At 57.0% G+C, this 22,953-nt stretch overlaps 1 protein-coding gene across 1 annotated transcript; it reads left to right on the forward strand.

Moving 5' to 3' along the window:
* Positions 1–211: 211 nt before the first annotated feature.
* ALKBH5 (alkB homolog 5, RNA demethylase) lies at positions 212–22,083 on the forward strand. The gene is made up of 4 exons (XM_060132945.1): positions 212–1,732; positions 9,717–9,797; positions 19,430–19,585; positions 20,376–22,083. Exons 1-4 carry the CDS (start codon positions 963–965, stop codon positions 20,551–20,553), a joined length of 1,185 nt encoding a protein of 394 aa, XP_059988928.1. The 5' UTR covers positions 212–962; the 3' UTR covers positions 20,554–22,083.
* Positions 22,084–22,953: the final 870 nt, after the last annotated feature.

Below are 22,953 nucleotides of genomic sequence, written 5' to 3' on the forward strand. Positions count from 1 at the left end.
AGCGCTTCGCTGCGGTCTGGTCTCCACTCAGGCACTCCCTTAGCCACCCGGTCACCCTTCAGGGGTCCTCGCGGCCCGCCCGCCGCTAATTAGGGGACGGACGCAGTAGCCAAGGCGACCGCCGGATTGACAGGCATGCGCGCCAACCGGCTTCCGGAAGCTGCCGTCTGGGCCTGCCCGGCGCGTGGCCGGTGGCCCAGTGACAAAAGTGGAAGCGCCAAGGGGGCGGTGACCGGGCAGGCTGGGTTGTGTCGGTTCCCCGGTGATTGCGCGCTGGGGGCTGAGGCGATTTCGGGCGTTCGGACGATGCCGTGACGTAGCGTGGCGACAGCGTTGACGGCGTGAGCGCACCCCCGTGGAGGGAGCCCTACGGCCGCGGGGGAGGCGCGGACAGGAGGCAGGCTGCAGTTTGGGGCGTTCGCGGAGCCCTTCAGTGGGTGGGGGAGGGGCGGTGGACGGCCCCCGTCTGCGCGTGCGCCGGCCCCTCTGCTGACCCGGCCGCAGGCGCGCGCATGCTCGCTGCACGCGGAGCCGCCGTGGCCGGTCGTACTGCGCCTGCGCGCGGAGCCGCCCGCTGAGGAGAGGCGCTGGCGGACGTCGGGCGGGCGGCCGTGACGTCGTGAGGAGCGCTTTAAAGTGCGGGCCGAGCCGGGCGTCCGAGGGTCCGGCCAGGAGTCGGGCCGAGCCTCCGCGGCCGCCCTGCGCGGCATGAGGCCCTGCCGGCGCCCCTGCCCCCCGGGACGCGGAGAAGGCGGAGGAGGAGGGAGCCTCGTCGCCGTCGCCGCATGACTCGCCGTCCCTGAGGCCGACCCGCCGCCCCTCGACGCCCCTGCTGGGCGGCGCGGCCTCGCTCGCGGGCCTGGCGCTGAGGGCCTCTGCGGCCCGGGGCCCGGGCGCGTCCCCCAGAGCCATGCCCGGCCGCCCCGCCCGCCGCGGAGGGCCCTAGAGCAGCGGCGTGGACCATGGCGGCCGCCAGCGGCTACACGGACCTGCGGGAGAAGCTCAAGTCCATGACGTCCCGGGACAACTACAAGGCGGGCAGTCGGGAGGCCGCGGCCGCTGCCGCCGCCGCAGTGGCCGCCGCCGCTGCCGCCGCCGCCGCGGCCGAGCCCTACGCGGCGCCCGGGGCCAAGCGCAAGTACCCAGAGGACTCGGACCCCGAGCGCAGCGACTTCGAGGAGCAGCAGCTGCAGAAGGAGGAGGAAGCGCGCAAGGTGAAGAGCGGTATCCGCCAGATGCGCCTGTTCAGCCAGGACGAGTGCGCCAAGATCGAGGCCCGCATCGACGAGGTGGTGTCCCGCGCCGAGAAGGGCCTGTACAACGAGCACACGGTGGACCGGGCCCCGCTGCGCAACAAGTACTTCTTCGGCGAGGGCTACACGTACGGCGCCCAGCTGCAGAAGCGCGGACCCGGCCAGGAGCGCCTCTACCCGCCGGGCGACGTGGACGAGATCCCCGAATGGGTGCACCAGCTGGTGATCCAGAAGCTGGTGGAGCACCGCGTCATCCCCGAGGGCTTCGTCAACAGCGCCGTCATCAACGACTACCAGCCCGGCGGCTGCATCGTGTCTCACGTGGACCCCATCCACATCTTCGAGCGCCCTATCGTGTCCGTGTCCTTCTTCAGCGACTCCGCGCTGTGCTTCGGCTGCAAGTTCCAGTTCAAGCCTATCCGGGTGTCGGAGCCCGTGCTTTCCCTGCCGGTGCGCAGGGGGAGCGTGACTGTGCTCAGGTAACCGCCTAGCAGGAGGGAGCGGCCCCCAGGAGCCCGCGCTTTCCGCTTCTGACCCAGGCTTCTGTTTGCGGGGCGGGGGTGGGGGGCGGGGAAAGGGGTCTGCGTTTAAAACACGGGCAGTAAGAAAACAGGGAGCTGAGCTAGAATTTTCTATCCCGTGGGCAGACTCGACGAGATCGCAGACTTGACCCAGAACTAATCTAAAGGCATCTTTCTAGAAGGGTGGTTTTCGGAGTCTCCTTTACCTTCGTGATTTGAGCAAGTCACTTCCATTTTGGGCTTCCATTTCCAAGTCTGTGTTTTTAAAAAAATTAGCTGGCATTACCGTCTAAAAGTCTTTCCAAGTTGCCATTCTTGGTCTTTTTAACAGAGAACATGTTCGTGGATTCCTTTAAGAGAGGAGATCCTCACAGAGGAAGGCTCTTGAGCGTATTTAATTGATACACGTTCTCCATTCCCAGGAGGGGGAGTGGCTTCCCTGGAGTTGAACAGATCAGGGGTTGGACCAGGAATAGAGTGCAGCAGACTTAAAATTCAGTCCCTCTTGGCTGCAGAAGAGCCCATTGGTCCTTTGTAAGATGCATTACCTGTAATCAGGACCATATGAAACAAAATAAAGCTTGTCTCTTTTCCTGGTATTAGGCTTTGTAGCTGTTCAGCAGATCTTAGGCTCTTGGCCTATTTTCAGCCCCAGAACCTGCTGAGAGTTAGCTCAGTGCCCTGGCTCTCAGAGAAGATTGCCTGCTGCAACACCTTTGCTGTTTATATGAAGCAGAAAATTTACTTGGAAGCTCCCTGCTTCCAGCCCTGAAGCAAGTAAATCGAACGACGTACTTCAGTAATCCCCAAAACCTCTTAGGAGATCTAGACTGCAGCTGTTCCGAGCAGCTTGGTTGACCACCAAATTCTAGTACAGGATCGGCAGGCACTGCACTTTTGTTGTGAGCAGCTTAACCTCTGAATTTCGGTCAGTGCCGTAGGCCACGGTCACGGGGAGAAGCAGGGTCCCGGGAGCCCCCTCAGTGCCCTGAGGCAAGTGTTCTGTCTCATTTGAGGGGAACAGCTGAGGCTGCCTCCGTATCTGGGAATGGCAGCAGAGCCGTGTGGTGCCCACCATGTCTCCTGAGGGGGCAGTTTGCGAAGTCAGTGGCAGCAGGAGCAGTACTTCGGCTTCCTTATGCGTCGAAATCTAGAGGCCACCTATCTCTCAGGTACCCCCTTGTCACGTGGGCTCCCGGCTTCTCCTCAGATCTGCGTGGTGCTCCAGGTGGATGTCTTGGCAGAGCCCTTTAAGATGGGATTTCCAGGGCACACTCTCCCAAGTGGCCTGCCGTGTAAGGCAGTTCGGTGTCTGACTTCATCGAAGGGCTCTCCGTGCTTAAAGGGGTCTCTCGCACGAGGGCCATTTGCTCTCCTAACGGGATACTGGTTTCCCACATCATCACAGGTCCTCAGGGCTGTCAGCAGGAGGTCTGGCAGTGGCCCGGTGTGTAAAGGGGGGGCCACAAGAGGCAGTCTGTGACTTGCAGAGCCCCCTCCCTCCCACACACGCACACCCTGTATTGAGGAGAGGTTTCAGCTTCCTAAAGCGCAGGTCTGTTAGCGATCAGCAGCGGGATTGCATCACCAGGAAAACGCTCTTCATCTTTGCCTTAGAGTGGTGAAGTCCCGAGGCTTTCCCAGTCCCTTCCTCCTGGATTCTGACTTGGCTGAGGGGTCAGTGTGGGAGGCTCGGCCACGTCCTGAAAAGTGCTGCCCCTGGCTTTGAACCCAGCTCTCCTCTCCTTTGCTTTGGGACCTTGTGGGCATTCTCTGAGCTGGCTTTTCCATCTGTAAATAGGGTGATGGCAACTTCCACAGCCTGTTAGAGCTAAAGGTGGTGATTCGGAGTCTAGCAGAGGGCCTGGCACAGGGTCGACCATACACAGCCACTTCGTGCTCCCCTGCTCTCTTGTCGGGGAAGGGGCTAGGGATTTGGGGGAGCCTTAAACATGGCTCTTCCCTTCACAGAGTTCACGGCCCGGGGGAGGCCACAGACAGTTAGTTACAGCCCAGGAAGGTAACCGCAGGAGTACACTGGGGGGGACGTCTTACTCCACTGTGGAGTTTGGAGGTTTTCAGGAACTTGGAGGGGGCTGGGAGGTGACTGGGAGTGAGCCGCCGAGCAGAGGTGCGGGCGGAGGGGAGCGCATGAGGGCTAGGTGAGGGGTAGGTGCTGACTAGAGGCAGCTGGAGCTCCTTACTAGTCCTCAGGGCCAGCCTGGACCTGAGGTAGACGTTCTGGTGTGGCGTGCCTCGGTGAAGCTCTAGAGCAGAGCTCCTCCGCCGCAGTCCTGTTGACGTGTGGGCAGTCCTTGTGGGGGCTGTCCTGTGCCTCTTGGAACGTTTAGCCGAATCCCTGGCTTCTGTCCGCTATGCCAGAAGCACCTTCCGTGACGACCAGAAATGTCTCTAGACACTGCCACGTGTCTCCCAGGGGTGAAACGTCCCCCAGGGGAGAGCTACTGCTCTCAGGTTCCGGACACCCCCGCTAATTTAAGTTCTCCAGCACCTGTTCACTTAGCTCTCTGAGCTTACTTGCTATGCAGGTGGGTGAACACCTGCATGTTAGTGCTGCCTCTGTGCAAGTCCTGCTCGGGCTCTTCCCTGAGCTGGTAAGAGGGGATGCTTGCTTTCACTTCCTGGTAAGTATCCCAGCGCAGAGGTGATGAGCTGTAAGGCTGCCGATGGAAGGGGCTGATGAACACAGTGGTTCTCTACAGGTGGGCAGGGGTTCTAGTAGTTCTCATCTGACTCAGACTTGTGTTGTTGATGGCAGTGGTGTCTGTACCCGTCCAAGGCAATATGGCAGGAATACAGTTTTATATTTAATAGTTGTCAGCGTGGATTTCAGTGTGTGGCAAACATTGACTCAGCAGTGTCCAGACGTGGGCATTTAGAGCAACTCCAGAGCAGACCCTTCTGGAAGTGCTTCAGACTTCTTTCCAAACCAGCTGGTAGTTGTCTTTCTGTAACCTTTCCACGCTGGGCCTGAGTGGGTCCTGTCTTAATGCTGTTCTCTAGAGAAATAAATCTTTTTTATCTCTTCTTACATCAGTTCATCTTGTATTCCTTTTCCTGTTCCCTGTATGGTAAGTGGCAGATTAAAACAGATTTCAGATGGATTAATTGGAATAATTACCTCAAGGCTAATTGCATACTTGCCGCTATTTTTAATCACTGCTGAGTGGTCTGTGGTTGCGGTGGCCACATGCCCAAAGAGCCAGGCCTTAGCCACCTGTCTGCAAATTACTGTATCGCCCAGCCATGAGACCACGCAGTGGTGAGCGCAGCCTGTGACTTCCAGATAGCAGTTGATACTGGGTGGAGCGGGCACCCCTTCAGTTCTGGGCAAAGGACTGATCATGTTCAGCTGGTTGAAAGCAAAATTTAGCTTTCTGGCTTAAAATAGTTAGGAATGTAGGGCAGATAGGTCTGGGCCACATCTCTTGTGTGGAATCTTCTGATTCCGTGAGAGGGGGAGGAACTTGAGGATGAAGTCAGGGCTGTTTATTCTCAGGAGGAGCTGGGCTACGGGGTGTTGGCTGGCCTTGGTTCTGCCAGGCGTGAGAAGAAGGCAGAGGGCAGCAAAGGAAAGGAAGCTAGCAGGCTAGTGACGGTCTTAGTCATGAAGGTCAGAGAAAGCAGAAAATAAATAGGCCATAAAAGTTTCAGGGCTGGCTGGCCATTCTTGGCTGGGCCGTTGGTGTGCTGCTGTTACTGGGATATGATGCTAACTCGCTGGAGGCATGGGCTCATCTTTGCGGCCTTTTTCCCTGGAGGTGGTTGGAATACCTGTATCCTTTGCTGAGGTCGGTGAGGCCCCCACGACAGATTGGACCTTGTCACTGGGAAACACAGATGGGCTTTTCTTCCTACTCCTCGTTACCTACCTCTCCCCACCGCCACTCCCATCAAAAAACAAAAACCAGTGTAGCATAGACACTGAAACCGAGAGTTTGATTAGAGTTCCAGTGCCACCACTTTAGCAGTTTGACTTTGGGCAAGTTATTTAACCTCTCTGGGCCTTAGTTTGCCTCTGCAAAATGGGGCTGTTGAAGTCCTAGAGTTGTTAGCAAAGATTGATTGTCTTTCACGTGACCGAAGGCTTGAGGTTTTGGTGAAGTGTCTGGAAACAAGCTGCCTCTGTGCTCAGCTGCTTTCTGTTTATACTTCGATGTGTACAGAATTGGGACTTGGAGCAGATTGGCCGCCTTCCTTCTGGGTTCAGAAAGCCCCAGGACTGCTTCATCGTGTTAGGCCATGTGTCTTCTAGGAGGTTCAGGTGTGATTATAACTTGAGTCTGAGGTCACAGTTCTGCCCCTGTGCCCAGGTGGCTGGCCTGCTGCCCCCCAAATCCTAAGTGAGGTCCTGTAGGCCTCTCAGGGGTGAGGCAGGCTCATGGGGGCTGCCAGAGCAGGTGCCCCCGCTGGAGGGAGGTGTCGCCAGGCAGTCCTGGTGATCTCGACCAGGCCCTCCACCTCTGGCTCTGTCTGCCCTGGGCAGGGCACAGAGTAGATGGGGAATGGCGGCCACCTTGGAACTGTGCCTTAATAATTCCGTCTCCAAGGCTGTCCCCTAGAGGAGAGGTGTGTAGTCCTGCACAGCCCCTTATAAAGAGTCTTCCAGACTCCTCATTTGACCTGCACCTGATCCTCTGAGGAAGGACTTGCTGCAGTCTGTGTTTTGCAGATGCAGAAACTGAGTCTTCACAGCAGTAGGAACGTTGACCTCGACACACACACGTCATCTAGCGTCTGCTGTATGCAGAGATGAGTAAGGCCTTTGCAGAGCTCTGTCTTGTAAGGAAGACAGTTGCCACAAGGCCGAACTGCAGTAGCAGAGAGGGTTGGGTGGGTGGTGTGGCGGAACCCAGCCTGGGGAGTTGAGCAGAGCTTCCCAAGAGAGGGGAGACTTTTCAGGAGTCACTCTAAGGCATAGTGTGGTGGGTGACAGTCAGGCTCTTGCTCTGGGTGCTTGCGGCACACTAGTCACTGCTGCATGCGGGGGCGGTGCTTGTGCTCAGTGCAGGGCAGTACCAGCCTCAGGTATTTCCCCTCTCCCTTCCCTGTGAGAACAAAAGAGGAGGAGGCACTGGAACTTTTCTTCATGCCAAGGTTAGGCCTGGACCCAGGGTATATTAAGTTTCAAGCTGGCAGACTGGCACTTTCAAACAGTTTGTCTTGTAGCAAGTAAGTTCCTTAGCAGTAAATAATCCTCTGTGGTCTCTGTTGGACACTTTCTGCTGAAGTTTGGACAGAAGAGCTTCCTCTGATAGGACTTGGAGCCTCCCACTCCCAGCAGAGCTTGATACTGAGGACGGGGTCAGTAGGCTGTGTCGTAGCTGCCAGGAAGTTCTAGAAGACCAGTGCCAGTGAGTTCTTCAGGTGGGGGTCAGTGAGCGCCATGGTCATTTCTGTGGGCCCATGTGGTCTTGCTTCTGCACTAGTTCTTCTGAGGCCTGGGCTGGGGGACAGGAACCTGGCATGACTTGCTCTTTGTTCTGGAGCACTTTGGGAGGTGGGGGGCACTTAAAATTTGACCAGCGTCTGGATCTGCTGCTTCTGTGTTACAGGATGCAGTTCCTTGCTGAAGATGGGAAGTCAGGGCCCTTGGCAGGTCCTATAGCCAAGTCAAACAGATTAGTAACACTCGTTAACAGTAAGGAAGGTTGCCTGCAACCGGTACTGCAGGTCTAGACCTTAGAAATATGCCTTGGATTGCCTTTGGGGAACTGGACTTCACTCTTTGGGAAAGTCCTGTGTTAGTATGGGACTGTCTTGGAGCCCAGATCTGCACTCCCCTAATGTGGAGTGACAAGAGAGAGCATAGGATAAGCTCTAGAGCTCCTAGCCCTGGGAGGGGGCCCAGGAGGCCTCTGCTGCAGGGGGAGCCTGGATGAAGGTTGTCCAGGACACCTGGCTTGTGTCACGTGCTCAGTAAATGGGGGTGCCAGGCACCCTGCATTATCTCACTGAATTCTCATGGTAGCCCTGCAGGTGGGCCTCCCACTGCTCTTCTCCAGGGGTGCTAACCAGGAAGACATATAACTGTAGTTCTGCCTAGAAGAGAGGAGCAGGAGCACTGACCCTTTTAACAGTCTCATCGTTAGTCACCACAAAGGAATGTCGTAAGTGACAGAGCACAGAGCAGCACCACATGAACACCCGAGAATCTACTGCTGTCCCTGCAGTTGGCCCAGCATGTGACTCAGCTAAGGTGACAGAGCTCAGGTTGTAACCTAGGTCTCTTCAACTCCTTGATCCCTGTATGGCATTTCTCACTGGGCCTCCAGGTATTTTCTTAAAGATTTTTTTTTTTTGATGTGGACCATTTTTTAAAGTCTTTATTGAATTTGTTACAATATTGCTTCTGTTTTATGTTTTGGTTTTTTGGCCATGAGGCATGTGGGGTCTTAGCTCCCTGACCAGGGATCGAATCCACACCCCCTGCATTGGAAGGCGAAGTCTTAACCACTGGGCCACCAGGGAAGTCCCTAAATTTTTTTTTTTTTGTATTTTGGCCATACCACGCGGCATGTGGGATTGTTCCCCGACCAGCGATCGAACCCAGGCTTCTGTAGTGAAAGCGCTGAATCCTAACCATTAGACAACCAGGGAACTCCCGCCTGCAGATGTTAATAGGTGTTGTTTGAGAGAAGGTTCCTTGGTCAGTGCTCAGTTAAAGTCAGCTGTAGTAATTCTCAGGTCCTTTAACATACCAGTGCTTTCTTAAACTCATCAATATTTCCAGATTGATTTGACTGTGGACATTTGTCCGTAGTTATCTCACGGGACTGTTATTTACAGAGAAAATTGAAAACCTCTGGTCGAGGAGCAGCTCAAAGGGGAAAATCCCTAAAATAAGAGCTCTTTTCTCCGCCCTCCACATGGCCCCAAATCAGATTTCTGAATCAGAGGTACTTCTCTCTAGGACTTTTTATTCGCTCTTGCATCTAGTTCTTGCCCACGTGGGGGCAGCCTGGCCATTTTGAGGAGTCCTTCCCAGGCCTGTGGTGTTTCTGACCATTGCTCCATCCACGTCTTCACAGCTGCCCTTGAGAAGGAGCTGATTAGCAGCTGAATAGAGAAGATTGGTGGTCCCCGGTGGCAGCCAGGGAACCTGAGCAGGGGGAGGAGGCCTGTGGCTGCGAAGCTGCCTTGGCTCAGTGGAGGGCTTAGCGGGGGGTGGGAGTGCCTCATGGCTGCCAGGCTCCCAGTGAGGGCCTGTACTCAGGGAGCTGAGTTTGCTTCCAGAGTTTCAAATCGGAGAGACATTAGCTGTGAAGAGGACAGCCGTCTACCCACATTCATTGGTTTGAGCAGTTTTCAAAATCATGTAACTTGATGAAGAAAATAAATAGATACTTGAGTGTGGTGGGAATTCTTAAAATATTCCAAACACAGTTGTCTTCAAGATTTTGGATCCCCCAAAATGAAGGTGTTTGAAAGCATTTTTTCCAAGTAGACAAATTCTCTTTTTGAACCTTGCAGCCTTAGTTCTCTCTGGTGACTCAGTGCTGTCAGTGTCTGCCTTGGCCTCCTCTGCCAGCCCAAGGGTGGGGGAGGGGGAGATGCAGTTCTTATCTTCTCCCCAGGGTCTGGCCTGAGTCACTCCATCGGCCTCCAAAGCCACTAAAGGTGTGCCCTCTTGGGGACCCTTTGAAAGAAGGGCTCCTGGCCTGTGCAAGGAGATTCCTGCTTCTGCTTCTGCTTTAAGACCTGCTTTTACCTCATCCCAGGTTTTCCCTTCAGTGGTTTCTGGGCAAAAGCATCCTGGAACTTAACACGTTATTTCCTCCCACGTAGATCCTTGAACGTGTCACGTAATGGGGTGGAGGGTGGCCGTTAAGACCGGGACCCTATTTCTGTCTCCGTAACCCTGGGGATCTTTGGTTGTCCATCTACTCTCCATGCTCACGTGCTCTGTGTTTCTTTTCAGTGGATATGCTGCTGATGAAATCACTCACTGCATCCGGCCTCAGGACATCAAGGAGCGCAGAGCAGTCATCATCCTCAGGAAGTAAGTGTCCTGGTGTCTGGCTCCTGCAGACCTGACTGCAGGTGGAGGTCTGGGTTCCTCTGTCAATAGCCCTCAGCACGAGGGCTGAGCAAAAGCACACGCTCCCAGTGTTTGTGGGCTGGGTCTTGAGACAGGATTTGGGGGACATTCTTCCAGGCCCTGCCTCCCCCCACCTCTTCCTTTTCCTTCCTCCTTGGTTCTGATTTGTCACGTGTGCTTCTCACTGAGTATTTTTAGATTGTGCCTCAGCAGCTTGCTTTAAAAATGCCTGGGTTTTCACTTCTGAGAGGAGCAGGGGGTGAGGACAGGGGATGTAGGTGGGTGGCTGGCCGCGTGTTGAGCAGGCGCATGGCTTGTGGCTGTCCCTCTTCTTTGGCCAGGGGGTCAGGGACGCACTGACCAACATTGCCAATCCTGGCATCTCCAGCACTTCTTTTTTTTCTGCTCACGAGGTGAATGGACTGACCACGTGGACGCTGGGTCAAGACAATCCTGCCTTGAGGCAGGGGTCCTGAGAAGGCTGGCTGATTGCCCAGGCTCGTGTAGTCGTCAGTGAGCAGGACAGTGCCTAGACCCAGGCTGGAGCAGGATGTCCTATAGCTTGCCTTATTTGTTTTTTTTTTAATTTAAGTAAACTTTATTTTTTAGAACAGGTTTAGGTTTACAGAAAGTTGTGAAGACAGCAGAGAGCTCTCCGTTCCCCTTCCTAGTAATGTCTCACATCAGTGTGGTATGTTCATCACAGTCACGAAACCAATACCGATCCGGGACGGTTAACTGGAGTCCATCCTTTACTCACATTTCCCTAGATTCTCCTCACGTCCTTTTCTGTCCCAGACCCCACAGGATGTGCAGTTGTCGTGTCACCTTAGCTCCTCTCCGCTGTAACACTTTCTCAGACTTGCCTTATTCGTGGTAACACTGACCGCCAGGTGTGTGGTGGAAGGTCCCTCAGTTGGGGTGTTGCCTCATGGTTACACCGGGGTTGTGGGTCTGGGGAGGAGACCGCAGAGGGGCAGCGCAGTTCTCCCCACATCACGTCCAGGGCGCAGGACCTTCCACTGTCAACGCTGACCCTGAGTGCCTGGCTGAGGCTGCGTTCGTCACTGTTGCCCCCTGTCCACACTGTCCTCCCAGGAGGGACGTCGCTGTGAGCGGCCCACACGTAAGGAGTGGGGGGTGAGCGCCACCTCTTTGAGGGCGGAGTCGCCACAGAGATTGCCTGGAATCCTTCTGCACAGGAGATTTTGTGTCTTGTCCCCCACTTGTTTATTTCTTCGTTCACTCATTCCTGACATCAGTGTGGAGTTGTGGTGTCTGTTCTGTGCTCAGCTTGTCCCAGCTTTGGCCATTGGGAGCTCTTTTTTTTTTTAAGTACATCCTTACTCTCTGGCTTGTCATCTTTTTTTTTTTTTTTTTTTTTTGCGGTACGCGGGCCTCTTACCGTTGTGGCCTCTCCCGTTGCGGAGCACAGGCTCCGGACGCGCAGGCTCAGCGGCCATGGCTCACGGGCCCAGCCGCTCCGCGGCACGTGGGATCTTCCCGGACCGGGGCATGAACGCGTGTCCCCTGCATCGGCAGGCAGACTCTCAACCACTGCACCACCAGGGAAACCCAGGCTTGTCATCTTTTTTTTTTGGTCATCTTTTTAACTGCAATTTATCATTTCTGCATCTTGGCCCTTCGGGTCCGGAGCTCCAGTACATTGTGGTGGTGATGTCTCTTTGGCACGGCCCTGCCGCTTTGCCAAGTCAGAACATTGAGTCTGTTTTATCATCTGTAGAATGGAGATGACCCAGACCTGTGGGACAGTCCTGCGGTGCAGGCAGGGTGCTGGGCACCTAGGGGAACTCCAGTCAGTGGTCAGCCTGGCAGCGTTTCTCCTCTAGCCTAAGAATATTCCCAGAATCCATCAGAAGAAGGGTTTTTATCTGCTTTTCCGCTTGCTTTTCCTGTGGTTCCCAGCACAGTCCAAAACCCAGGATCCAGAAGTGAGGCAGCCCAATGTGTTGCTCCTTTCTGGCCTTTCCTTCCCAGTCATTTCTTGTCAGGTGTGCCTGGTACCTCCAGCGGCAGCCAGAGACCAGGTGGCCCACCCGGGGCAGGAATGAGGGTGGGGGGGAGTAGAACCAGAGCAGCGCCTTCTAGGTGTTCCTTCCCAGCTCCTCATAATAGCTCATCCCAGGGAAAGCTTCACTGGTGCAGGAGGAAGTGGCCAGAGCTGGAGTGTTGGGTCATTCTTCTGGCTGTTTCCTTCCTCGAGCGGTGGCTCCCGTACCTGTCTGCCCGAGCCGGATGCTCCTTGGTGGAGCTAGGACTCTGCACTGTTGTTTTTTTGTTTGTTTATTTATTTGTTTATGGCCGCGTTGGGTCTTTGTTGTTGCTGCATGTGGGCTGTCTCTAGTTGCAGCGAGCGGGGGCTACTATTTGTTGCAGCACGCTGGCTTAGCTGCTCCGCGGCATGTGGGATCTTCCCGGACTAGGGCTCAAACCCGTGTCCCCTGCACTGGCAGGCGGATTCTTAACTACTGCACTACCAGGGAAGTCCCCAGGACTCTGCACACTGTTAACCAGCTCACCCCGGAAGCTCTTTGGCCAGCTGAGCCCCTGTAGCGTTCTGACCGAGGAGAATGGCTGTTGTGGGTGACTGGGCTCTTTGACCTTCTGCCCTGAGTGGGTCCAGGAGCCAGCCGGGGACTGGGCTGGAAAGGAGTGGATGGGTGCCCCCACCTCCGCAGCTTCCCTAGGCTGCTGAGCTGGTGAAGTGCCTAGCTGTAGGCAGCCCACCCAGGGGACCAGAGCAGAGCTCTCTTGCCTGCAGAGTAAAATCCAAGGTCTCTGTTGGACTTTGCCTGTCCATCCAGCCTCCTCCCTCAATGTTCTCCCTGTTGTCTCCTTCCCACTTAAAGTTAAATTACCTGCGGCTCCTAGTGTGGCCCACGCACTGATGTCCCAGACTCTTGCAGCAGTGTGGCCTCTGTTGGGAATGCTTTCCCTTCTGACCCACACCCACCCCCCAGATGACCCACATTATACGCACTGAAAGTTGGTTAACCTAGCCGTCCTTCAAGGCTCGAGGGTCAACCATCTTGACACGCAGGAAGCATCATATACATGTAGCTCTCTCAGCCCACCCCCTACCCCCTGCTGTCACAGCCTGTACACTTGCCATTGTGAGTTCCAAAGCTGTGTTCTGTGGGGGGCAGGGAGAGCCGTGTTCATCTGAGTCCCAGCACTGAGGCCGGTCCAGAGGAGGACAGCTCCGGTCGATGAACAGCACCAGGTACAAAAGGACAAGCTGGTGACCTGATGAAAAGGGTTGCATCCTGGCTCAGGCGCTGCCCAGGGGTCAAGGATGTGGCCTTGGTGGGTGCCTGGCTGACTCTGTGTCCTTGGGTGAGGCCACATCCCGACAGGTGGGACCTGGGCACTGAGCCCGGTCCTGCTCCTTGTAGGCAGGTAGGGTGGAGCCAGCTCTGCCTTCTCTTAGGTTTGGATATAGATGCACAGGCTGCAGAGGGAGGGCCTGGGGCCTCTGTCACCACTTCAGGCTGGTCAGCACTGCAGTAGTCTTTCTAAGGGCCTCATGGGGGGAAACGGGTGGGCGGCGGTCAAGTGCTGCCTGGCTCAGCAGAACACGGCTCCTTTGCACGGGGATGATGCTGAGTCTTCATAGGAGGTGCCATAGTTTCTCGCTGGGAGTGACCTTCGGAGAGCCTCCCCGGGGGTGCAGTCCCTAGGCTGCAGCGTAGTGTCATCTGTTTGGGGTCACAACCAGTAAATGGCTGAGTGCGGCCTTGAACCTGGGTCTCCTGGTGTTGGGTCTTGTGGCCCTTGGTGGTTTGCACAGTGGAACACCCCGAGCCCTGCCCCAGGGCGGATGCTGTGAGTTGAAGAACCCAGAGCCTTACATACAGAAGGGCTTTCTTGCCTCTGCTGTGCCAGTAGAGAGCTGGGGGCTGAGAGTATTTTAAGCGGTAGGGGCTACCCTCCAGGGTGTGGGGTGAGGCTGCGGCTGCAGGTTGGTCAGCTCTTGAATACGCCCAACTTCCTGGAATGTCGCTGTTTCCCAGCCCACCCAGAACAAGCTGCCCAGCATGCATCTTTGTCAATCATTGGTTCCCCTGGCAGGGAAGCTGGACCTACTTTTTTGGAAGTGTGGTTTAAGTTTTAAATGACTGGTTAGAGAACCAGGAGGCTGGCCAACTTCTGAGGTGTGGCAGTCATTGGGGTGGGGGAGTATTTGGTTTTTCCCACAGTTCCCTGACGTGCGGCCTTCTAAGGGCCTTGTGTGCTGCCCTCTGCCAAGCACCCAGCTACTAGGGGCTGGGCGCCGGGTAGAGTGCTTCCCACACATTAACCCTGAGAGTGGAGGGTATGAACTCTGTTTGGACAGGGGTTCAAGCAGGCAGCTCACTACCTCGGCTTCTCTAGCCAGTTTGGAGTGATCTCTGAGCAGGGATTCCTGACTTGGGAACGTGAAGCATCTCGTGTGCACAAGGCACCCGAGGTGGGCATGTAGGAGACTCAGCGCTCCCTTGGGGCCGGGTCTGTGGTAGGTGGGCACTTCGCACGCTCAGACAGCACAAGCAGAGTGAGCATTGTCCTAGGAGCACAGAGCGTGTCCACTGGGGCCCAGCAAACACAAACAAAAAGACGACCTGCAGCTTCGGGGGCTTGTTGAGACACGCTTGGTAGCTCTGGCTCCTGAGCTGGAAACTGCTGGCCAGGCAGAATTGGTGAGCTTGAAGGCGGGAAGTATAGAGGGCCTCTGGAATGGAGGGGCGGTGAGGGGAAGGAGGCACTGGATCCAAACTTCAGCATCAGGCGATGGCTTGTGGCCCTCAGGGCCTTCTGGTTGGTGGCCAGGGCACCCAATCTCTTGGTGTTCAGGAGGCCCCCAGGCCTGCATCGGGTTGGCCTATGAGACTTGTGTTCCTGCATGATTAACCAGAGGAAACGGCTCAAGGCGGTGTAAATAGCCTGTTTCTTTGCCGCTGGTCAAGTGGAGCTTGGCTCACAGTGGGCTGAAGTTTGGAAAAGCAGCTGGAGAGTCACTTGCCAAATGTTAACCAAAGCTGGTGTGTGCTGGGCTCTGTGCTGGTGCTGGGAAAGTGGTGAGTGTGGTCTCTTCTCATTCACTTTACCTTTGGGGGAAGGTAAAGGTTTAGCGCCTCACCGGAGGCTGGTCAGGGAATGCTTTCGAGAGAGGTGCCGCCTGAAGGCAGTCAGGGGTGGTGTGTGGGCCTCAGGCAGGCTTCGAACAGGCTCAGGGGCAAGGACAGGTCAGGCGGAGGTGCTGTTCCTAACAGAGGCCCCGAGTGGGGAACACAGTGGAGATGGATGGGGCGGGACCCAGTCGGAGCTCGTCAGAGTGCTCGCTGCTGTGCGGGAGGTCTGGAGGGCCCTGGGGAGGGCCGAGGCTTGGGAGCAGCAGGTGGGGGCTTGTTTAGGAGAGACTGCCTGTGGGAGGCTGAGCTAAACGGCCTACTGGGTCATTCGGTCCGGGGGTCCCTGGGGTCAGAGGGAGGTCCCTCCCAGAAAGCAGAGCAGCCGAATGCAAGGCTGTGTGTGTGGATGAGCAGAGGGTGTGCGCTGGGCTTTGTCCCTCAGCTCTTCGTTTCCCTGATCCCGGCCAGGCCTGAGATATGGCCCCCACCGGGACACCTGCCTGCCACTGCTTGTGTCTCCATGGTTTTTGTCCCGGTACCAAGGACTACGCACCTTTGTTCCCGGGAAGTCCAGAGATTGGGTGTATCCACAACCTGCCTGAGGAATAAGGAGGCGGTGAGGCCGCCAGGGATGTGACTGGCTTGGGCTCCTGGCCTGGCTCTGTCCCTTTTTTACTGAATACAAGTTGGTTATCTGAGCCCTGTGTTCTTACCTGAAAATTGGGGCCGTTGGGATGCTGGAGATGATTAAACTCGAGACTGCTGTGTGTGCTTCTCGGCCCTTCCTCACCGTTGCCCCCTCTGATCTCGATGGGGCAGGGGTAGGGATAAGGACGGCTGTGCTCGGTCAGGTGCAGCGTGAGGAAAGGGGAGCCCAGAGCCATGGTGGTCAGCAGCCCCGGTGCGGGAAAGCAGCCTCAGTGTCAGGTCTCCTGGTGTCCTGGAGGACAGTGAGCCCTTACCAGGGCCTGAACTGGGGGATCCCTGAGCACCCTGATCCTGTGGTCTGGCTGGCGTCTGGGGGGGCCCTGGGTTACACGCATGTGGCATGGATGGCGTGGTGGTAACCAGGCTGGGCGATTTGGAGAGGCTCCCCTTGGGGACTGGGTGTTTTGTTGGCCTGGGTCGGGGGAGGTCTGCTGGGAGCCCAGGACCATGTATGTGCTTGGGGTGCCCTTTCTTTGGGTGATACACTCAGGTGTCCTTCAGGCTCCTCTGACCGTAGCAGGCTGCTGCACCCGTGTCAGCACTGCCATGCGGGGAGAGCAGGGCAGGAGTTGGAGAGAAGCGTGTGGTGTTGGTGGGAGCTGGGAGGCGGTACTATTGCAGGAGGGATGGGTGTGGGTCTGCGCTGTGGGGGAGTCTGATACTTAGAGGGGCAGGAGCGTAGACCTTGGGGCCCAGGGCACTCGCAGGCGAGGAGTGTACTCTGACAGGCCTGCCTCACTGTGCCCTGCCTGCTCGCTCCATTGGGAAAGCCAGGCTTTGTAGTACAAGGGTGCTTGGGGAGGGTGGAACCAGCAGTTGTGGGTGGTTAGCAGCGGGGCCTGAAGTGCAGACTGGTTCCCCGTCTCCCAGAAACGGTGGCCTGCCTCTGCCAGGACAGCTCTCCGCTCTGCCACGGTGAAGAGAGCCTGCCTGGGCTTCAGGGGCATCCTGGGGTAGCAGCTGTGTGGCTGAGGCCAGTGACTGGGTCTCTGATTTCGCACTCTCCCCCTCCCCCACCCCGCCCCGCCCCGCCCCGCCCCAGCAGCTTCTCCGCGGGAGTCATGATTGATAAAGGAACGAGAAGGCAGCACCTAGACAGTCAGTCTCCTCCCTTCCTCTCCGGTCACATGGTAATGTTACCTTAATGCTTGGCCATCCTCCCTTGGTTCCGGCTTCCCGGTACCTAGGACCAGTCCATGCTTTGTCCTGGGGCCTGTCCCGACATACCTGGGGTGCCTTGCCGTGACCCCTGGATGTTGGCTCAGATCTGTAAGGAAGGTCTTGGTTCCTGTTAACCACCCGAGGAGGCGCAGGCCCAGACCTTACTGCTAGAACTGGGCTTCCTGCCTCCAAACCTGTGGCTCTGTCTGCTGAACCCTGGCCTGCTCCCTGGGAGTTGGCTGCCCTTTAAGAGGGGAGGGGTGTGCTCTGAAGGCACACTGCTGGTGGGCTCTGGGCTGCGCATCTGGCTCTAGCCCGGCTTCTTGCAGCTTGGTGGCTTTTCGAAAGTAGAGCTCCTCCAATGTTCTGAGATGTACTTGTAACAGCCGCAGGGAATGTGTCGGGCCCCAGAGCTCCTACCGCCCCCAAAGTGGGTGCGGGAGGCTGAGTTTCTGGTGGGGCTGCTTCTGATCACCCCTTCCCTGAGGGCTGGTCCTGACAGTAGCAGAGCTGTTGTGGGGGGAGCTGCGCCTTCCGTCTCTTCTTCTCTCAGGCAGCTGGAGGGACACAGAGCCTGTCTGTGTGCCTGGCTTCTGTCCACTCTCAGCTGGTCCCACCTGTCTCCCCAGCCTCCGCAGCAGTCCTGGACCCACAGCGAGGGGCCCCCACCACTGCCCCCGGCTGCCCGGGCCGGCCGCCCTAGTTGCAAGCAGCTCAGGAAGGGCGGGCCCCACCAGGGCTCAGTGTGTGCCAGCCATGCCTGCGTGGCAGGATGTGCCTCCCAGCCCCGGAGGTGTGTGGGCCAGGCTCTCCTCTTGGTGGCGCTGCTCTTCTCTGGCCTTCCGCACTCACCCCAGGAAACCACTTCACGGTCTTGGGCCACGGGTCCTGCCCACACGGGCTTTTCTGCCCTGGGCGTGTGCTCCCGGCACCTGCGGGGTCTTCGGGTCAGCTCGGCTCGGCAGTGCTGGAGGGGCGCTTTCCTTCCCGAGGCTTCAGACTCTGGAGTCCTCTGAGTCGAGCTTTTTGGCTCATGTCACATTTGGTGTGAGCTCTCAGCGCAGGGATCTGAGGCCTGGCCTGGTCAACGAGAGGTCTCGGGGCTTCGGTGGTTCTGGTTCCCACCCTCAGGTCTGGGTGTGCCCAGCACCACCTCTTCCCAGTGCCCCTCGAAAGGAGCCTAGCCTTGAAGGGGGCGACTTAGACCCTCAGAACTGAAAGAGGCCTTTGCTCAGATGGGGAGACAGGCCCTGAAAGGGATGGTGACTAGCCCGTACTCTTGAGTGGCAGCCTCAGGGCTGGATCTTCCTGTTGCTCCTAGGTCCTGTCTCCTGTGGCCCGGGGTCCCCAGAGTGGAAGCCAAGGCTGGTGGGCCAGTAAGTGCAGCTGGGCCCTTCTGGCTTCCCTGTCTAAGAGGCCTGGAGGCTCACCTGGACTAGACTTTTCTCCCAGGACTTCCCGGCACACGTGCCTTCCCTCCTGACTGACCTAGTCTTCCCTTCTGTTATGAGGACCGGGCGCAGTCATTCCCAAGAAGCCAAGGCAGCTCTTGGGTTCCCCGTCTGCTCTCTTCCCCCAGCGTTCTTGTGAGGATGTCCTTTGAGGTGCCATAGCACCTTCTTCCTCAGAACCCAGTTGTTCCTTTGTGGCCAGCAGCCCATGGGAAAGATGCCTCCAGGGCCTTCTGCCAGCTGCGCCCCCATCACTCCCCGCCCCAGGCCTCTCTCTTGCCCCTTGCTGCCAGCAGCCTGACTTGCTGGCTTCTGTATCCCACAAGAGGCCTTGGGGCTTCTTTGAGGCTTCCCAGGCCAGCTTCCTCCTGGCCTGACTTCTTAAAGGACTTGGATCGCTGCCCTGGGCTACCCCTACCCAGTTTCTCCATCCCTTCTTCCCCCACCATACTTGAACGCTTTTCCTCGACTGACTGGTGTGTTCCAAGTGCCAGGTGGGGGCTTTGCCTTCAGAAGCCCTCTGGCCTTGGCTTGGTCAGTGTCCCGGAACCAGCAGAAGCTGCCAGGTGGCTGTGTTGGGACCAGAGCCAAGCGTGAATGTGGGATTGGGTCTGGGCCCTCCTCCTGGCTCTACCACAGCCTTGGTGTCACCGTGTAAGGGTAAGGAAGCTCTTATTCTGTTCCCCTCCAGTCCTTCCACAGGCCTGGACCAGGGGAACCTTCCTGTCTGGTTTTTCAGGCAGGGGTGGATGTGTCTGTTGGAGTGTGTTGGTGCCCACCAGTGGGGCCCTCAGTCCTCTGGCAGGTGCAGTAGCTGTCCCTTGAGACTCTCTGGGCCGGAGGAGGGTGAGATGGGGCTGTCTCATCCAGCTGAGAGAGCGCTGGGATCCTTCCCCTGGGGCAGCAGGTCACTGGAAGTCTCCAAACAGAAGTGTTCCCGTTCCCGACTCCTAAGCCTGAACTTGGGAAGGACGGTCTTTGCAAGTCAGCTGGACCAATTCTTAGTTGAACCATGAGGAGACTGAACCTCAGAGCAGAGACTGCTGGCCTCCACCTAGCCCGGCCAGAGAAAGAATTGGTCTAATGGGGCCACACCCTCCCCAGAGGCCTGCTGGTGACCCCACGTGCATTTCCTTTGCAGGACGAGATTAGATGCACCCCGGTTGGAAACAAAGTCCCTGAGTAGCTCCGTGTTACCACCCAGCTATGCCTCAGATCGTCTGTCCGGAAACAACAGGGACCCCGCTTTGAAACCCAAGCGGTCCCACCGCAAGGCAGACCCTGATGCTGCCCACAGGTACTCAGCTGTGGTCCCTCAACACAGGCCAGCAAAGCAGGCGCCACGGCCTGGCTGCAGGGCAAGATGGGTGGGAAGCCTGGGGTAGGTGGTTGGGAGCCGGGCATTGTCCACCTTTCCAATGCCTTCTGTCTGGTTCCCTGGGGTTGGTGGCATTCTCGACTAAGCCCTGGCCATCCGCCTGTGGGAACGCTGTGTGCCTTCCCACGCCTTCCCTGGTCCTGCTCCCTGACACACGCTCCGGTGGGTTACATGGGACTTTAGCAGGGAAGTGCAGGCCTCGGAAGGTCGCAGAGCAGGGGCCCGTTTCAGAAGGGTTTCTGAGGAAGCTGCTGAAGCTGAGGCTGGAAGGATGGGGAGGATGTATGGGAGGGGCAGTGTGGGCCAGGGGTGCCGTATGGGCTGAGAGCCGGAGACAGTAAGAGCTTGGTAGTTTCAGGGCTGGTGGGGTTGGTGAGCAGAGAGGGAGACTGGGAGTCGGGGGAGGACTGAGAAGCCGAGGGGGATGCCAGAACCAGGCAGGGGCTTGAGGCTGTGATAGGAAAGCCGCCTTCTGCCCGGCAGCCTTGGCGGTGTCCTGGGGCACCAGACTCAGAGCCCAGCAGACCCCACAGGGTAACTGGGGAATGTCTCAAAGACGAGGGGTAACCGTTGGCACCTGCTGGGCAAAGAAAGACACGGTGCCAGTGCTTCTGCCACTGCCACACACCCCCCTCCATGGAGACCTGGTGAGCTGGGGTGGCCCTGGGCCAGTCTCTGGGTAACGCCTCCCCCACCCCTTCCCTCACAGGCCTCGGATCCTGGAGATGGACAAGGAGGAGAACCGGCGCTCGGTGCTGCTGCCCACACACCGGCGGAGGGGCAGCCTCAGCTCGGAGAACTACTGGCGCAAGTCCTACGAGCCCGGGGAGGACTGCTCGGAGGCGGCGGGCAGCCCCGCCCGCAAGGTGAAGATGCGGCGGCACTGAGGCCTGAGCCTCCGGGACTCGGCTTGATCCTCACTAGCTGCCCCTCCTTTTGTTGCGTTTTGAGGGGTTTTTTTCCTTTCCTTTTCTTTTTTTGATTCTTATATTTTTTTCCTTGGTTTGTTGCCTGTTAAGGCTGAAGAACAGAATTGGCCAGGACCTGGTTCTCGTATTCTTGGTTTTCCTCCTGGATGGAAAGGCTGTTGGCATCTGTAGGCACAAGCTCACGCTGGAGTGGCCAGTGGAGGCGTGGGGGGCAGCTGTCCTCACGTGGGGCTGTGTCTGGCTGGGTTTATTTAAAAGCAACAAAATGTTTTGGTTTAGAAAAATTCTTGTTTTGCTTTAAATGTAAATCTTCTTAGTGTTGTAAATGAAGTTCAATCTCCTCCCCTTCCCCCCACTGTCTGCCATGGGTTGAGGTCTTGCCGGCTCTGCAGGGGGCCTGCTGCCCTCCCACCCCTCACTTGCTCTCCAGGCCCCAGCAGCTCCCGCAGATACCCGCTCCTCCTGCAGCAGTTGTTAGGGATGACCGGGCAGAGGCCTAGGTAGTGCCAGCCCCTGTTGCCCCAGAGCTGTTCAGTTGGCTGAGACCCCGGGCTTCCTGCATGCCCTCTGGCCTGCTCTGCCCACGGGTCCCTGGGCTGCCCAGGGGCCGGCTGCAGTGGTCCTGACCTCTTGCCAGGAGCCTGCCTCTTTGCTGGGTTGCTCCTTTTAAGCATACACGTGTGATTGTGTGGAACAGTTAGACTTGCCGTGTTGGGGCAGTTTTAGGAATTGTTTCTAGCTGGAGGGACTGGTGTCCTTCTGAGTCTAGCGTTTGGGCTATGGAAAATTGTTGTGGTGTGTGGTAGGGTTTTTGTTTTCTTTTGTTCTGAGTTTTCATTTTTTCCTTTGGTCTCCTGGCTTTTTCCTTTCCCTTTCCTTTCTTCTCCATCGGCCCTCCTTGGGCCTTCTCCCTATGTCAGTCCCTATAGGAAGCTGCCCGCCCCCTCTGTCCGCCTGCAGGATGCATCCAAGGCCAGAGCTCAGGCCTGCAGACTGGGTTGGTGCCTCCTCCGCCTCAGGGGCATGAGAGCTGGGGAAGGAAGGGTCCTTTAAAAGATAATAATGAAAGGGAAAAAATAAGTGAAGTCTTCGGCAGTTTCCTCCTGCTCAGATCCTTGAAGGCTGCAAGGTTTTGCTGATCTGGGTTCATTAGGAATGTCTTCTTGCCAGCCAGGGCCAAGACCCAGGCCTGCTGAGAGCAGAGGCCCTCCCAGTCCCCAGGCTGCTACCATCCCAGGGGGCTAGTCTTACAGAAGAGGCTGCAGAAAGCTGGGGGGCAGCCCCCATCAAGAAGCCCCTCTCAGGGGCCAGAGCTCCTTTGCCAGTGTGGATTCCTCGAGTCGGGGCTGCATAACTAAAGCAGTTGCAGGTTTTTTTTTGTTTTTTTTTTACAGCTTTTTTCCCAAAAATGATTTGTAGTTGTGTGTGCAGCACTTTGCCCTGATATGTGTGCTCTACAATAAAAACCAAATCTAATATATTTTGAAACAGTTGTCTGATGCTGTCGTAAGAGAGGACTTTCCTTTGGTTCTTCCTTAATCCCTTTGTTTTGCCCTGAAACTCTGAAGGGGGTGGGGGGGGCAGAGTTCATTGCCCACCGAGGCCGCAGAGGAGAGGAGCAGTTGCTGACGCAGGGCTGAGGACGGGCTCGCCCACTGTCTTTTCTCCAACTGCAAGGAGGATGGACTTCGTAAGCTGTATGTCCAGGTGCCCAGGGCACCGTGGGCCCACAGGAGCCAGGATCCTACTGTGCTGAGTTCTGGAAGCCCGTCTTCCTTGGGGTGATCAGAGAGGCTGCGGGCCAGTGGAGGAGGAACAGCACGAGCAAAGGCAGGAGAGGGCCTGGCCTCTGTAGACAATACGTAGGTGGTTTTGCTCATTAAACAAATTCTGGAGTTCCTGCTATATGCTGGCCAAGCCCTTATTGTGGCCCCATAGTGAGCAAAACCCTTCCAGCCCCTGCTCTCAAGATGAGTACGGTAGAGCGGTGGATGCAGATCCAGGCTTGAGGCAGAGGGGTTTGGGTAGAGTAGGGGTGGGGTCCAGGGGGTTTAGTCCCTCCAGATCCTGGACCTGGCTCCCAGGTTCTGGTCAGGGGCTTTGGTCTAGAGTCTCCCTCATTCATTTCCAGTGCCCAGAGCCAGTCTGCTTGGCCAAATTCTTGCTGTGAAAACCTGGCAAGCCACTTAACTCCCCATTTAACAGGGAGGGGAGAGTCCAGAGGGAGCAAGTGAGTGGCCAGGGCTCAGGCCTGCAAATCAGTGACAGGATGTGAAGTGGGGGTGGGGTGGGCAGAGCCTCCTTGGGGTCTGTGGCCAGTTGGGCCTGCAGGGGTAGCCACGGGGCTGGGCGGATAGG

The sequence above is a fragment of the Lagenorhynchus albirostris genome, chromosome 20, assembly GCF_949774975.1.
Source record: "Lagenorhynchus albirostris chromosome 20, mLagAlb1.1, whole genome shotgun sequence".
Lineage (NCBI taxonomy): Eukaryota > Metazoa > Chordata > Mammalia > Artiodactyla > Delphinidae > Lagenorhynchus > Lagenorhynchus albirostris.

Excerpts from the sequence above, each read along its gene's own strand:
- ALKBH5 (XM_060132945.1), top strand. The coding sequence starts at position 963 with ATGGCGGCCGCCAGCGGCTACACGGACCTGCGGGAGAAGCTCAAGTCC. Across the intron at positions 1,733-9,716 it reads GGGAGCGTGACTGTGCTCAG|TGGATATGCTGCTGATGAAA; the intron begins GTAACCGCCTAG and ends GTTTCTTTTCAG. Across the intron at positions 9,798-19,429 it reads GCAGTCATCATCCTCAGGAA|GACGAGATTAGATGCACCCC; the intron begins GTAAGTGTCCTG and ends TTTCCTTTGCAG.